Source organism: Tenebrio molitor, chromosome 3 (assembly GCF_963966145.1).
Source record: "Tenebrio molitor chromosome 3, icTenMoli1.1, whole genome shotgun sequence".
NCBI classification, from domain to species: Eukaryota; Metazoa; Arthropoda; class Insecta; order Coleoptera; family Tenebrionidae; genus Tenebrio; species Tenebrio molitor.
In genome coordinates, this window is record NC_091048.1 from 16,483,988 (window position 1) to 16,502,213 (window position 18,226).

The 18,226-nt window shown below is 35.0% G+C and overlaps 1 protein-coding gene across 13 annotated transcripts in view; it reads left to right on the forward strand.

Moving 5' to 3' along the window:
• The window catches only part of LOC138126042 (CUGBP Elav-like family member 1), a 313,867-nt gene that overhangs the window by 249,575 nt on the left and 46,066 nt on the right, over window positions 1-18,226 (forward strand). For all 13 annotated transcript variants that reach the window (XR_011157579.1, XM_069041721.1, XM_069041722.1 and 10 more), the window contains one exon: window positions 4,570-4,652. Coding sequence is in view for 12 of the 13 variants with exons in the window: in XM_069041721.1 (XP_068897822.1) it covers window positions 4,570-4,652 (83 nt within the window). In the remaining variant the exon portion in view is untranslated. The remainder of the gene's footprint in view (window positions 1-4,569; window positions 4,653-18,226) is intronic.

Below are 18,226 nucleotides of genomic sequence, written 5' to 3' on the forward strand. Positions count from 1 at the left end.
GAAACCCGCGAGGTCCCGTGTTCGTAATTACCGGAAACCCGGTCCTGGTAATGCCTCCACGTCCTCGGGAGAGAGCCTGGATCAAGGACGCCGCCAGGAGAGGTGACACCAGAGATAAAAAATAATAACAAATATATTAGTGTGACGTTTCAAGAAAAATTGCTAAAACTTCACTTTTTTGTCCGAAATGTACACCATTTAATGAGAAAATTACAGCAACTTTTCAACATATTCTAGTGTAATTTAGTATCACCTAAGTAATTAAGTTTTTATGAATTGCATCTAGAAGATAAGATACCAACATGTCAGCCTTTTGTACTGGTAACCACGCTGGGATGGTGAAATACAAATAGAAATTTGCGCGTCAAGAAGTTTGTTATTTGTTGAATGGTATAGAGTTTTCGTTTGACTGGTAAAGTTTTATCCAAGTAACACCTAAGACGACCGCGCATTTTATCAAAAGGGCACTCGTTCTCGTCGTCAAATGAGATCCTTGGAGAATTAGAAGAGTTTGGAGCCGCAGGAATAAGTTCAAGAACAATAATAAGATTAGTAGAAGGTGGATTATTTGATCGTCGTTCTACCAAAAAAACATTATTTTCAAAGGAAAAATAAAGACTCGATTTCAGTTTGCAAAAGAACACACTAGGTGAAAGCTATTCAATTAAAAAAAAAATTGTTTTCGCTGACGAATAAAATATGTAGATGTACAGGGTGGAACAAAAGTATCAAATATTGGCTGTAACTTTTTAATTTGACAATTTATGAAAAAATGTTTAATATAAAAGTTGATTGGTCTATTATCCTACATCATCTGGTCTTTCTAGTTTGTTCCTATCTTCTTTTGTTTTGCTGCTAGGGCAACCAACTTTGGTTTTTTAAATAGCACCCTTACATTTTTGTGTGATTTTCAAACAAGCGTCGCTTTCTGTATTCATAAATACAGTTTTGCCATTATGGGGAAAAAGAATAAAATTTAAAAAAAACAAAGGTGATAAAATTAACTTACTAAGTAATAAAATGCAATATCAAGAATGTTGACAATTTTTGTTGAACGTCATGCATGATAAATGATAATAAACCAAACAATTTTTACATTAAACGTTTTTTCATAATTTTTCAAATTAAAAAGTTACAGCGATTATTTGATATTTTGTTTCACTCGGTAGGTATGTAATTTGTTTGAAGTACTGGAATGGAATATGTGCGACGTTTTACAAATGAAAAAAAAATTACAATTTTGCATACAAGGTCTACAAGTCCATTTTCTACCTCTTCACAAAGATCAACAACAATAAATGCAAAGCACATTACATTGGAGCTGAAGATGTGGGTTATGTTTTACAATTTTTTAATGCGATGACAGTCGGTAGAAATACCTACTAGAAATCCGTAATAATCATGTTACCATTGGGGAATCTTGTCAAAATTGAAAGTGAAAATTATAATAACTTAAATCAATTCATTTAAGAAAATGAATGGCATACTTAGAAAACAATCAGAATCTTACACCAAATCGATAAAGGGGAAAAATAGAAAGTTATATGAGACAAATCAGTAATTTTTCCCTGACGAAGAAATACTTTTGCTGTTATTACTACAATCTGCAATCATGTCAAACATTTTACCGATACCTGTACCACTGTGAATTTGTACTTAAAACATTTTAAATAAAGAATTCTCAATCGGTTTGAAAATAAAGTAACATCAGAAAGAACTACGGTAGACATCAACAAACGTTAGAATTCTTTCCACTCAAGAGACACACGTATTCGATAACACATGATCGGACAGTACACTTTGAGCTCTTCAAAGCGAACACCATCGTCACCATCTACACACAAAACTGTAAAATTTATTACTTCAAAGCGATAGTACACTTATAAATTAAACAACAAAAATCCTGAACAATCCGTTGTTCAAATTCAGGGATATATAAATCAATATTTTCTCCAAAAGGTGGATCTTTTAACTCCTGCAGGATTAAGTTCAACAATAATGTCGACACCCTAGTACCTAACATGAAATAAAAATAAACTCATAACACCGATCATCATTTATAGTAAGAAGGAGAAGACAAGTATTTATACCAGTGCTATGAATATCAACCTTTGAAATAAGTCTATGGTTTGTAGTTATACAGTGACACAGGTCAATTTGCATCGGGTGTTCATTTAAATTTATCCTCAATGTTGGCGTTGAAGAGTTGATTGTGAATGCAACACTCGTCAGTCTACACACTAAAAACACAAACAACGCAAAAAGTGAGGTTAGATTTAAACAGCTGATCCGTGATCTGTAATCCGTGGTGGGTTCACAATCGTCTTCAACGTCTAATTTGAGGATAAATTTGAATGAATATCCGATATTTCTAAATAATCATTTTTGGCATAAATTATACTTTTCTGTTCCACCCAATGGAGACTTAAGGAACGTCAATTCAAAAATTTTAAATGGCAACCGGAACAGATGTTATATTTTATTTATTTTATTTAATAGTGAAGGAAATGTTCAAATCGCTGTCAAAAAAAAGAATTACAGTAAATTTTAGCATAAATAAAAATATCTCACCGATAACTCACGGTATTGTTGTATTCATTGAGAACATTGCGAATAACTTCTATTTACTTATATTCTTTTTTGTTTTAATCGGATAAATAATAATCAACTATGACACTGGTTAATCGTGTTATTTTTGTTATATTTATTATTTTCTTATTATTATACAGTGTGGAAACTACTTATGGAATAAATTCAGTAATTTCAAAACTAATGACATTTGTCGAAAACGCTGAAACAGGTCAATGTTTATTTCTCATAGTGCTTATTTTAAGTTGGTTTACTTGTTCATGACGTCACTAAGTTTTGTCTTACTGGGCAGGACGAAATCTTTCTAATTTGATGTAAAAATCTCATAGCTACATTCACATTTACTCATTTCATCATCCTTCAATAAAACGACAACACTTTAACTTCTCAATCAGTCACGACGGAAAATAATATGTATTATGAAAACATTGTTTTAAAGAAAACTTGTTTTCAGCAAAAGAATTATGGTGCCATGACAACTGACTAAATGAAAATGTTGGAAGTCTTTTTTCACTTTGGAAAATCTAAAAACAATTACTGTAATACCAGGTGAGCAAAAAATGCCATCAAGGTTACACATCAAAAATAAAAGTCTCATCTAAATTCAATGTCATTTAGTATGTTATTAAGCACTAAACCACTAAACAGTAACACTGTGTGTTATTTATTAATAAACCTCCATTCTTTGGGAATTATCTTTATTGGCACAATCATAGCAATAAACATTTTAGCTTAATCTAACCTCAAAATTTTGAAATTGTATCTGATACACTTTTATCTAGTAATGTATTACTTTCCTTATAGTTATGTTAAAAATAACTTTGAAGCCTTGGCATCAGCGACCTAGCTTACACATCTCTATCCTGTATGTGGTTCAGACGAGGGTCCTTTCGTACGTCTACAGCCTCCAGCCTAATTGCTAAATTTCTTCCATTCCCCCCGGATCAATTATACTTTGCCGCGCCCCGGGCCCGGACCGGTGAAGAATCATCAATGCGTCCGTTGACGCCCGAACTTGGATCGTCGTTAAAGGGGGATTTCGCCGTCTAATAGGACTGGCGGGAACGAAGTCCTGATAATGCGGGCCATTCGCAGGACGAAACGAGGCGCGTTTCACATTTAATTACTTTAAAGCGGCGCCAAAAAAAAATCACAACCCTTCGAGAGGGAAAGGATCCGGTTGGTGTTATTATTGCCTCAGTTCGGCGTTTACATTTATGTTGAATACGTGGCAAACGATTTATTTCCGCTGATAATCGCCATAAAAAAGCGTTATGCATCCAATAAATTTTAAAGGCTTGGCATACGTCCAGACTTGACAGTAATTTAATTTATGCGATCCTGTCTTTAGGGGCGATGATTAATAGGAAGGAATTAATGTTTTTCAACTTCTTTCACCAGAATCTGGCTAAGGATCAATTTGTTGAGCGAGTATTTTTTAAGAAATTCCCTCGATTTATGCTGCGCTGCACGCTAAGCCATTGTGCCTACGTATTTTGCCAAATATAAATTATTCGTGTGGTGAAATTGCCACTCAACATTTTAAAGGCAAAACATTTGTAACACGCAAGATAATCTTTACAACTTATCGTGCGGTGATTTACACTCTTTACTAATATTTTAGTGTGACTTGTTATGGTATTACAAACGACAAAAATGTGTTTACATGTACTCAAACACGAAAAGAATTATTACGAAAAAATTTAGCCCTCAGGTTTTATTCTCTAGAACTTTTTGAGAATTTTACTTAAAATAAATTGATATTCGACATAAAGTTCAGTCGTTAACAACGCCTGTTGAAAAAGTTTCGACCAGATTCACCATCGTCTTTAGCAATCGCTAATGTAGAGGTAACTTAAAGACGCCTCACCCATTGTAGACAGGCGCAAGATAGACGCTTCAGGGCCTGTCATCTTTATGCATAACACAACCCATTGTGTTATTAGAACAATGAAACTAACTTTGGTGGTGTTATTTCAGGTTGTTGCTTCGTGACGTTCTTTACAAGAAAGGCAGCTCTTCAAGCGCAGGACGCTTTACACAATGTGAAAACCTTAAACGGGGTAAGTTTGGCTTTAATTAATGCCACCCTAATTTACTTTTCATTAAAACTAGATGTTAATGTAAATTTACTATTAATCTTGATAGGTTAATTGAATGCCTAAATCGAACTGGCGCCAGATTTTATCATACTGAACTTTTCTTCTGAACACCCACTAAAAAAAAAATCTACTAACATTAACATTAAAGTTAAATCACATCAATCATCTGGTGGTCACTCATCCCAACGAGATTGAAGTAGGTAGTCGGATTGCGGCTGTGGTTGCAACAATCCCTAACAATGCGATCGGATTGTGGCCTTTGACGGGATATATGAACGAAATCGTTGGTGTGTCAATAATTAAAACCAAATTTTGGTGTTCATTTTACACAAAAAATGGCATTTAAATATTTATTTTTGTAGATAAAGGTAAATAATCAATTTAAACCCATCATAATAGGCACATATAATAGTTATTTATGTGACGCGCTTAGTAAATTAATCTTTACGGGCGAGCTGGAATTTGTGGGACGAACGACGAAGGAGCGAGTCTCCATAATCCAGTGAGCTCAGTAAAGATTAATTGCTAAGCGAGTTGCATACAAACTTTTATTTCCACCTTCAGCTTTTAAATATCGTTTTATGGATGCTATTTTGTAATGAAAGGTGGTAGGGCAATTTATACCTACGTCGTCATGGTGTTGTGATAATGGCTTTAATGCCCGATGAAGACTTTGAAGGCGATTTTCTTGAAGTGGAAGAAAATATCCAAGGAATTGCCAACGCTGCAAGTGCGGTTCTCAACTGATTCGATCCAAAGAGCGATATGAAAGTGACTTTCGAAAACGGATCACAATTATTAATGTATTAGGCATTAACGATCTTTTTGGAACCGAGTTGGCTATGAGCATCTAGTGATTTTGTTGGCACTACCTCGGTGATAACTAAATTCCCTAAAGGAATTGTGTTAGGATTTTCTGAGCAGGTACATTGTTGCCGAATCTCTTAAATCTGGTCTGTTATTTTTAAATTAAATTAAATCGTTTAATAGACATTTTTTATCGTAATAAAATTATTTTGACAATTTTGACTGTTCCTTTGAAATTATTTTTACAAACTTAATAAATCATTTAGTTTCTTACGAATATTAAAATAATAAATCTGGCAATGCGGTGGCAAGCAAATGTCGCACAGACATTGACAGAAAAAAAAATGTACTCTAACATGAAAAGAAAAAATCATAGCCAACTCGGTGCCAAAAAGATCGTGAATGCCTAATTGTAATTGCATTGATTGTTAAAGTTTGTCCAGCGAGATATTGGTTGACATAAAATTTACTAAATTCTACGTAGAGAAAGTGGTACCTAACGCACGTAAAATTTGAAATATATCCTTCAAGCATGACATTTTTGCCCTGAAATGATGCTCTAATTAATGTATTCTAGTGCATTTTGTAGTGTTGGGTTTGGTTGAGCTCATGTTAAATTTTTCATATCGTCCCTACCTGCCAGCAGTGCAGCTCCTTTTTCGCTAGTCAGTTTTTGTAAGAACAAACAGATAAGTAACAGATAACATTAAACACCTCACGAAACAACACGTCGTTTCAATTCACGGCCCTTTGGCAAACGTTTATACCTTAAACAAACTAAAACGGTCCTTCGAGAACTTCAATATCGACATCATACGTAACAGGGTTAATTTAATACAATTTAAAATCTCCCATTCTCTCGCTGGACGAAGTATAGTAATATTTTTTGTTTATAATAAACCTTTTCAAAAATGATTTAATTATTTTTGATTAATTTTTTTTTGATGAGCATCGTAAAATTTTACAGGTCTCTTCTACGAGCCTGTAAAATATCACAGGGCTCTGCCCGTAACTACTCATCTACTTAGTTACCACAAGTGCCTGTAAAGTCTCACTTACTTAGAAGGTGGAAATAAAAAGTTTAATAGGGGCAAGGGAATGTTCTGTGTTCTGCCTTGCAATTAGGACATGTGAATATATTGTTTTATTTTCGTAGGATGCTGCAGTGGGCAAAATGATAAATTTTCAATAGATGCACCTAGGTCTGGACTTCACATTCACATGATCAAATGTTATTGTCATATAACGGATGACTATAAAATTTTCACTTGGAGTTGGCTTTGAACGAGTTTTTATTTTTTCTGTTAGTTTAGACACACGCAAGAACGAACGACAAATGTCACTCAGTACAATTGAAACATAACCTATAAATTTTTCGCGGCATCAGCATAACATGAAACTTTTTTGAAACTTGTCAGTGTCTAAGGTGCAACGGAAAACAAAGAAATTTTTAATGGTTATGCGTTATAATACAATAAGGCCCGGTTGTATAAAGCTTAGTTAACGTCGTGTCAGCTAACAACGCGTCAAGTCGGAAATCCGCCCATTTGATTGGCTGATTCAAATTCAGTGTTAAATATTCCCCAATCAGATCGCTTGACATTATGTTAACTTTAACAACGAATTTGACAGCGCTTTATACGGGGTCATTATAAATGATTGTCTCATCGCAGTAGGCGTTGGTGACGTAATGGAATGTGCCGCAAGCTTTATAACATGAGTGAGACTAGCATGGCCGATAGGTAGCGCTGCTGGCGGTAGTGTAAATTTGTCTACTAGTTTGTCTAATGTTACACAGCTAGCGGCACATTCCAAATTTGTGTGGGTTTTTCAACGCCAACTGCGATGGGACAATCATTTTTAATGACCCTGTACAACTGGGCCTAATAAGTGGTCTAATTTTTTCCAAGAAAATTTGTCATTTAAGAACATGAGTAGTTTTTGCAACGAAAATTAAATAATAAAATAAATTTGACATTTCATTTTGACATAAATTTTTTCGCTGAAAAACTACTATGTAGTTGTTTTTTCACTCTGCTGGTTGTTTTTTCACTCTGCCCGGTGTTTTTTCACTATAAATCAATTTGATTGGTCCAAATTTGAAAAAATGCTGCAATTTGATCGGTTAAAAAATTTCGAATTGGATTGTCATCATAATTAAAAGTTGTGTACGTTTTGATTCTACAGGTGGACAAAAAATAACCTAATATAAAAATGATAAAATAATTTGATTAGTGTCTCATTTTTGTATGGATCGTCTTTCTTCGTCCGTACTTCAGAAGAAATGTATCTACTTGTACAGGATCATTATAAATGATTGTCCCATCGCAGTTGGTGTTGAAAACCCACACAAATTTGAGATGTGCCGTTAGCTTCGCAACGTTAGACAAACTAGTAGACAAATTTACATTACCGCCAGCAGCGCTACCTATCGGCGATGCTAGTCTCACTCATGTTATAAAGCTTGCGGCACATTCGACTACGTCACCAACGCCTACTGCGATGAGACAATCATTTATAATGACCCCGTAGTAGTAGCACTCCGGGCGAATGTCAGTTTCAACAAGAAAACGATGAAACTTTTTAAAATCTGATAAATTCGGAGAGGCAAGAGAAGTGTACAGTTAATTTCAAAATTATCGAGTACACCTCAAAAATCAATAAGTCGATTTATTACAGTTTTTTCCACATGTAAAGATGCTTTTGAAATTTGAGTGTCATATTTTTTATATAGGTTAAGTAAGTTTGACAACATAAAATCTCGTTGATATTTTAGAACACCATAATAGTGTCTGTTTTATCCTCTACCTACACCGTGCCCTTCGCGATGTTATAATAGTGGGCTAACCTCCGGATCGACCATCCTTCTACTAATTTGGAAAGAATGAGCACTTTCGCGTTTTCGGTTAAATCAGGCATTTTGTTTGTCAAAATTGACATTGATCATTAACAAAAAATATAAGTGCATTTCACACTGTAGAAAATTAGGTGTACGCTATAATTTTGAAATTAACTGTACATGTGTTTACTCTCCTGACATAAACACGATAGACAACATATGGGATCATAGTGGTTTAAAAAAAAAGTGGAGAAAGTTGAGCCTATGTCAAGACATTATTACTTTTTTGTAAGACTAAAAATAATCTAACTATAATTTTTAGATTATAATCATATGTACATACTACTTCTGTCCACCTCCATTCTTAAATTTTACATTTTTTTTTCGCATTTATGCTTCACAAAGGAATATATGTACGACTAGCGTGTAGGCCAAATATGCTCTACAAGTGAAAATTTCAACTGCAGTGAGTCAGTATGTGTATCATCTTTCTGGTATACACACCACATAACTATAGGAGTGAATTTTAAAGAAACAGAATATTATCAAAGGTGATATGTATTTCAATTTATTTTAACTTTTGTTGAGCCACTGGGCCCTGTGGCGCCATCATAATACCTATGTAACGAAAATTCGAATACAACTGTTTTGTTGGATCCAGTAAGTCGATATGAAATAAATAATATAAAAACATCTAAGTACAAAAAATACGGCAGACGCTGTCAATATTTTGATTCACGGACACCAAACGGACATTCCTTGAAACTATAAAATTAAATGGTCTGACGAGTTGTGCTTGTCTGCGCATTTTTACTGCTGTGCTATGCTTTCTTTTGAGCCAGTCTATTTCTAGTTACAACAATCCAAGCGACGGACTTATTTCAACCTTTGGTTCCACGCAACATTAGTGCCTATGCCTCTATGACTGTACATCAGATGGAAAATGAATATGCAAAGCAGTATATGATGACCACAAGGTCACTTCTTTCATGTTATGCTCAATGGTGACAAACTTCAAAAATAGCTTTGTTCCTGCCGTTATTGAAGTTCGTGTACCTACTGCGTTTGCTGTTACACTTTAGGGAAAGAAATATGGCGTGAAATAGATATTTTTTTACATCTTTTTTTCTCTTTGATGGGTTTTGTGTATGCACTTATAACACCCTAAATTTTGCGAGAAGTCAGAATTTCTTGATTGGGATATATACAGGTGTCCCCAAAAAAGAAGACGAGTCCATAACTCCGTTATTTATCGGAAGATTTTAATTATCTGTACACCAAATTAAATGGTTGTTAATAGGCTACAAAATGGCCTAATAAATTCAAGTATAGCCCCATGGACTTCAAAGGTATACTGTCAGAATTTTTTTTTTTCAAATGGGATAACATATTTTTTTTTAGTAATTCTGATAGAGATTTTTATTCTGAAAACAAAACAACAATGTATCACAAATATACACTTAAATACCAAAAATTCACAAGAAAAAATTTAAAAAACGGTACTATCGTCTATGTTCTATGTTTGGCGGCATATCTGCGCAATCCCACATGTTATTATTTGTCATTTGTTTTTCCAGATACCTTAATTGGGTTATTACATTGTAACGCAATGCATTTTGATAGCTTTTCGCTTGGTGTTCGTTATTTGTTTAAAAAGTTATTTTTTTTATATGAAGTTATACTTGTGATACATTGTTGTTTTCAGAATTAAAATCTCAATCAGAATTACTAAAAAAAAGTATGCAATCCCATTTGAAAAAAAAAATGTTTTGACAGTTTAGTCTTGAAGTCCTTGGAGCTATACGTGAATTTATTAAGCCGTTTTGTAGCCTACTAACAACCATTTGATTTGGTGTATAGATAATTAAAATCCTCCGATAAATAAGGGAGCTATGGACTCGTCTTTTTTTTTGGGGACATTCTGTATATAAACAAATGAAGAGTTACGTTTGAGATATGAAAGAGAAATGTTGCTTTAGCACAACGACATACTAAACTTTTTTTGACCAAATGTTCATTCCACGGATTTAACTATAAAGACTTTGAAACCATTCCGAAGATGAAAAAATCCACTCTCAGCATTCTAAGTTATTAAACGTTGCAATTTGTGTTGCAGGTAAAGTGCAATTTAACGTTTTGTGATTGTTTTCGATGAATATATGTTTAGAACTTTAAAACTAATCTGTAGAAGTTCATAGAAGCAGTAATATTAAAAGCACTCTTGCTGAGAAAACTTTTTAATGCACATTATACTTTCACACAAGTAACTTTCGAGTTGTTTGAATCAAAATTTCAATTAATAACCGACCCCTCTTCACGGGAGGTAGGTCGCGGTCTCGCACCCTTATTAACTGTCTGATCACCATCTAAGTCCGGCTCTGTCCTCAGATTCGTCGTCGTGTTCTGTCACTTCGTTTCGGATTCGGAGCACGTTCGGCGTCCGCCTTTCGCTTCTTCGACGCTTTTGCTGACGGAATGGGAAAATAAAAAAGAGTTCCGGTTGGCCCGAAATTTGCGTGAATTTGCTAGTCTTTTCCCGTTAATTTCGGTTCGCGTTCTCGTTCTACGTGAGGACGATGGGAAGATAAAGACGGAAGGGATGGATAAAGTGATTGTGCGTCGCGACGCCGCACCAGGTGTATCGCCGTTGCTCGTTCGATCTCGAAACAGACACGACACTAATCACTCAGACGGGTTTGCCGGCGTGCTCTCCTTTTTCTTTAATTAAATCACCCGTCAATCGTCAGAAAATTCAATCTGCGTGCTGACAACAGAATGAAACTGTTGCTCTCAAAACAGTTTGGTTGGTCATTAAGATTTTGAAAAATCGACACATTTTTAAAAGTATTTAACATGCATTATGCGCATCTTCTGCTTGAAAATAGAACCACGACATACATGTCTACTATTTTATCATTGATTGTTTGCATGCTAAAGAAATCCATTGTATCATTGACAGTGTAATTGATTAAGCATAAATGGTATTTGCATATAACCCAAAATACTGAAATTCTAGTTTCAAGAATTTTGGTATTTGTTGATTTAAATTTAGCTAATGAGATTTATCCAGATTTATCCCCGAAATTATTGTAACTAGGTAAGTACCTATTCAGATTGTGTAATAGTTATTTGGATCACTAGTCCAGAAAATGATGTTTTGCGAGTGTGAGTGGTATTGCATAGCCAAGCCGAGGCGAACAACACGAGCACTCGCAAAACATTTTCTGGATGTGCAATCCACAAAATTTTTCAAAGAAATTTAAATCATTTTTAAAAAGTGTAAGACTTGATTTTTGCCCAAGGGCGTTATCCCTCAATATTTGATAATTAATCGGTCAGACTCATCGGTACACATTAAATTAGACAATCTCAGCTACAGTCATACGATAATCTACAATCGGACTCACCTCCACCTCATTCAGTCATTCAAAGGGTAAAGCACAGGTCCGGACTCGGGTTTGCTCAATGGGACGGTACAAACATGTAAATGATAAACACCTGACACATCTGTCGCGAATCACGGTCATACAGTGACTCACCCGGGGGATTCCTCCCCCTAGCTTCTATCATGATGAGGGGCTCGAACCACGGGCGTCGTCTTCAGAGCGCTACGTTCCGGGATTGCGTTGGATGTTCTAGTAGCACCTGTAATAGCCCCGTGTGCAGTTTGGGGTGCACAGCCCGCCCGCAGTCTCCACAGAGGAAGACCGCCACGGCCAGAGTATGAGCCTACAACCCACTTCCATACGTCACTATGCCCCCTCAGTACCTGGGGACCGGGATGACCTCATAACCTTTTAATCAAGCACGTATGATCGATGCATTTGGTTGCCACCACCAGCCGTCTCTACGAAACGCGCCCGGTCAACGGCCTAGCCGTGTCATGAGCCAAAGGTGCCCCACCCGGACATCCGGTGCTCAGGAATCATACCATGGTATAGGGAGGTTTTACGCATTAAGGTACTGATCTATAGCCCAGGTTGCCCAAACCTGCTATCACCCAGTTACCAACACACCTGGTAACTGTATCTCTATTCACTACACCACTTCCGGATCACAATGATTCACCTGCCGTCACTCTCGTACTCGTACCTTGGACAGCCCGTCGGTTTCAGCTGCCAAGCCCACACTGACTCTCTCGCCTGTGGAACTGTTAAAAATCACCCCCGAGTCAAGGACCTTTCAGAACATAATTTATGAGCCACATGTTTGGGGTGGAAGAGGTAGTTTTTCTGTTGCGTTTTTAAAATTCTCTTACAAAAGTAAAAAATTATTATTAATTAATTCAACCAAAGTAACTTCTATGTCAAACTTTGTTGACATTTAAGAATCAATGCTGCCAGTCCATTCTCTAGTGATTTTGTAACCAAGGTCACTTTTGTAAGTACTAGGCCGGGAATTTACCATTTTGTCGCACACGTTTTTTAGAGCACGACGAGCGCAGCGAGGAGCGCTATAAAGTAAACAAGTGCGACAAAATGGCTTATAAAACGAGTGTCTACAATATTTTTTTTATTTTGCTCCTATTTTAAATTTTAAATAAAAAAAAATCAAAATATAATGCTATGAAAATTATATTTGGCAAATATAAATGGTTGGTGACACTAGTAACTAGACAGACAATTCAAGTTTTGAATTTAAAGTGTCGAATAATCACGTAGCCCAGTCATTGCCAATATTAAAAATTTAAGTAAATGTTCCTGAAACCGGTATCGAAAAGAACTCCTTTTCGGTTATTACTTATTATAAATGGTTGTTCCATTGCATATGGCGTTGGTGGTGTAGTTGAATTATCTAGTGACTTTAAGTTGAATGTACCGCAAGCCTCATAACATGAGTCAGACTAATATCGCCGATAAGTGGCGATACTGACTGTAGCTTTTAACGCCGGAAATCTATCTAGTAGTCTGTCTCATGTTGCGAATATTGTCTCGCGAGGCTGGCGGTACATTCAAAATTTGTGTGGTTTTCGACACCAACTACGATGGGACAATAATAACCCTGTATACTGACGTTAAATGTGCAAAATAGAAAAATGTCATTTTCGTCACTCAATTTAAAGAAAAAAAAAGTAGTCGTTTGCATCAAGTGATAAAAGTGAATCCAAAATTATAAACTTCTTTGTTTCTAACGTCTGGTGGAATATTTGGCAAATCTAAATCACTATTCACTACCTTCTTTCATCACTAATATTGGTTGATTCCAAATGGTTGTGGATAAATATGTCAACTATGTACGAAAATTTAGGTATGTGGCAACTGTGTGAGTGGGGTAGAGTTCACATTTGTATGCGTGCCTCTGATTTTTTTTATACTCGTACTATTGCACATTGACTTGACAATTTTCAAAATTGCGCGACCAAGAACTGTCAAAGAAATGTCAACTCTATCCTACCTACAGGTTGCCACATACATTTTCGTACATAGTTGCTATATTTATCCACAACCATTTTGAATCACCCAATAATAATTAAGTATTAACAATTTTTTGTGTGGTTGTTGTAGTTGTACCAACGTGATGCAAACGACTACTTTTTTTAAGTTGAACAACGAAATATATACATATTATATTTGCAAACTGCTTTAAAAACTGTATACTGGGTGCCCTAAAATTCGCGGAACAACTCAATGAGGCAATGTCAACTCATGTTAGAAAATAATGTGAAAAATAATAAAAAAATTCTATACCTCTTAGATTTGAAGATATGGGGGCTCAAAAGGTGCAGCTTTGATTTATTTTAAATATTAAAAAAGATTTTGACTATTTGTCTTTTACTAGCCAGTGACCTAATAATTCTGAACGATTGTGATCAGGTTTGCAATTATTTTCTTCATTATATCCAGCATTTCCAAGTAGGTAGTAATTTTATGTTCGTTTTACCTCAAATACCGCGCGGCAACATGGCTTTGATTTTTTCCTCTCATTTCCATGGATACAACAAAAATGAAATATTTGCAGACTATTGGGATGCATAGAATGTTTTTAAATGTTGCCACATTTAGTGTAAGGAATAGGTCCATATCTTCTACAAAAAAGAAGATTTTTTTTCAAACATTTTTACCTGATATCTTAATGACTACTTAAGGCGAATCGGGATGAGGTTTTAGTGAGATTCTCGGTCAACAGATGGCGCGGGATTTACTTAGCTGTTTTTAGCTAAACCAAGCGAAAAAAACGCTAAATACTTTTCCGATATCTTTATCTCTCTCGCACACTTGGTCATCCCGATTAGCCTTAACAACGTACTATACTTTGGGAACGAGAAATTGGAACTTTAGCTCCTTCACTTGCAATGGGTTTAAGGTAAGTTGTAAAAATTATAATAACGGAGATTTACGACTATGAGCACTCCATTCCAGAAGGCACAAAATATCTGCATTTTGCCGATATTCGGCATCCCTTTTTAATAACTAGCAGGTATACTAGACTAGCACGTCGGCAGGCAAAAACTGACCACTATCGTAAATCTTGATTATTATAAACTTTATAACCTACCCTAAACCCATTAAGTCAAGAAGCTAAAATATACTACGTTGTTTCGCGAATTTTGGGGCACCCAATATAGTTAGTTTGACCTTGGAAAAAAGTATGTACGAGTAATACACGTACGAAATGGCAAAACTTGTATACATATACGTATGACTGGATCACGTGCGATCGCTATAGTACTGTTCACGAAAGAACGCAAGTGCGTCACCGATCGTATTCGCATGAGTTCAGCAATTTCGATTTACGTTTCAAAGATCTTTTCTTTCAACAGTTCACCGTATGTGAAAATACAGAACCTTCTACTGGGTCATTATAAATGATTGTCCCATCGTAGTGGGCGTTGGTGACGTAGTTGAATGTGTCGCAAGCCTAACCTGAGTGAGACTAGTATTACCGATAGGTGGCGTTACCGGCGCGGCGGTAATTGAAATCTGTCTACTAGTGTCTACTAGTTTGTCTAACGTTGGGAGGCTGGCGGCACATCCAAAATGTTTGTGGGTTTTCAACGCCTACTGCGATGGGACAATAATTTGTAATGATCCTGTATCTGTTCACGTTAGAATGAACATCAATGGTGCAAATGACTGACCTGTTACTATGACAACTCATATGAATGAAAGTTAATGCCAAATGTGTGCGATTTGCACCACTGATGTTCATTCCAACGTGAACAGATATTAGTCTAAGATCCCACTGCATGATTTCTGTGTTCATCTGTTTTTTAATCAAAATACCATTATTATAGATAATTATGAATAGAGAAATATGTTTCTGCAGGGTTGCCTATCAAAATATGGCCGCAAGTATTTTTTAATTAAAATTAAATTAATTAATTTTTTCCAAACAGTTTCGTTCACTTGTTTTTTACATAAATTATAATTCATTTCAAAGAGATATGTGTAAAGAACTTGAAAAGTTTGGGTTGCCATTTCTCAGTTGGCCGCAACCCCTTGTCAACCGGGTGTAAACATGCACCTCTCTGTTTAATTTATAACTTCATAACGTATCCTCATAAATTATATATCAAATTAAAGCTAATTTTTTTCTCTACACGATGGTATACGGTTGCTTATGGAAAAGTGGCCGCAAATAGGGGTAACTGTTAAAGATAGATAAGAGCGAAAGAGAGTTAGCGCACCACACCGTGCATCAGATAAGGATGCATTGTGCGTGGTTAAAATAAAAATGAGCTATCTAATTGAGCAAAAATGACGTGAAGTTGGCAACTGAAAAATGGCAACCAAAACTTTTCAAGTTCTTTACACATCTCTCTTTGAAATGAATTACAATTTATCTTAAAAACAAGTGAACGAAACTGTTTGGAAAAAAATAATTAATTTAATTTTAATTAAAAAATACTTGCGGCCATATTTTGATAGGCAACCCGGCAGAAACGTATTTCTCTACTCATAATTATCTATAAAAATTGTATTTTGATTAAAAAACAGATGAACGTAGAAATCATGCAGTGGGATCTCGTACTATATTATCTTCATGAATTTTAAAAAGGATGAAATTATTTTTGAAATTTATTCTTGTTTAAAATTGGAGGTTATATTATTTGATTCTTTATTTAGAATAATAATTAAAAAAAATATTATTCTGATATTGGTATTATTTCCCTCATTAATCGGCATGAAACGCAATATCATAAAAAAACAGAATGTGTCGTAAAGACGCACGATAAAAGTGAAACTTTTGTATTACCAACAGGGAAACATTGTAATTATTCATCAATCACTTTTAAATAGCATATTCACAACAAAATTGTATATTTTAATGAAGAAAATAAATTATAAACAACGATAACACTAAACAATATCGAAATGCGCAACTCATTGTTCATTTTTAAGCCTCCAAATTAAAGAGAGGACATTATGGATAAATGCCGTGAGTGTGACAAAGACAGAAGTATACACAATTTTAAGGGATGTTTGTATCGTATCAAACAGATTAACTTACATTTAAGTGAGATGGAAATATTGGCGCAACCGTTGTATTGTACGAGACACTGCTCTTAAGTGTTCTGTGCTGCTCCTACTCGACCCGATAATGTTTACCCCCACCACTTTTCGTCACACAAAAAGGTTGCCGATCAGAATTTCAAGACCCTCCCATAAAAAGTTTCACTTCAAAAAGTTTCACTTCAAAAAATATCACGAGCTACAATAGAAAACAAATTTTCTGAACACGTGCTATGTAAATTGCTACTTGTTAACACCACATTTTGATGACAGAATCCTTGTTTAGAAATGGTAACGAAGACGGTTTACTATAGAGTTATAGACAACCTTGTTTGTTAGAGTTTCGGCGAAACCTCTTCGTCATCATCACTATGATGAAAGCTGGACCACATTATATTGTATATTATGTTTATTATCAACAAAAATTATGATAGGGGGCGGTTTGGAAAACACTACTTCTGAAAACATGTGGCCTATCTTTAATCATATCAACAGTGTTGATGAAGATTAGAAAAGTCAAACACAAATATTTGCTAAATTTACAACAAGTTCGTGTATTATCAAACCCAGACCCTATTTTTTCGTTCCAATTTCCAAATAGGATTCTGTCATAAATATTTTGTGTTCTCGAATGACAATCATTTTTTTAAATAAAATGTAAAAACTTCCAACAAATGTCACAGTTGACAAGTGACAGTTTATTAGGTTACGCCGCATGTTTTCAGAAATTTAGTTTTCCATAGCCACCCTTTATCTCTATTTTGGTAAAAGTTTGGTAACAATTATTCACTAGCTTTTTTAATTGTATTTATGAATTATGATCAATGAAATTAATACATTATAGACGTGGATGTCGTGTAAAAAGTAGGCATAGCAAAAATAAACGATAATATAAAAAAAATGGTGCTTTCAAAAGAATTACCATTACTTGCCGTGACCCCTTTTTTGCAATGATCTAGCTTGTTTACACTAAACATTTATTTAACTAATAATTGTACATTGCGACCTAAAAGTAGGGAATCAAATTTCTTAAATTAATATCGTTTGTATTTCTAAATTGTCAGCTTTTAGCATAGATTACGCTATTGTATTCCATTCAGTGGCGGTGCAACTGGGACAACCCAACTACATATTTTAAATGGGAAGAAGAGACCAAATTTACGGAATTTCCTGTCTAATTCTCGCCATTAATTCGTCGATGTTATTGACATTTACTCTTATCCATTTTTATTTTATCGCCCAATTTAAAAAATACTTTCACTGTCAGATAGAAAATGTAAAGGCCTTTCAAAACATGTAACATTTGACCCGGACGGCATTTAATTTTTTTGAGTTGCCCCTCCTTGTACCGCCACTGGATTCAGTAGAAGAAAGAAGAATAACACGTTATTTTGTGGTAATGGCAATTTATTTAAATATATATTTTTTATTGTAAA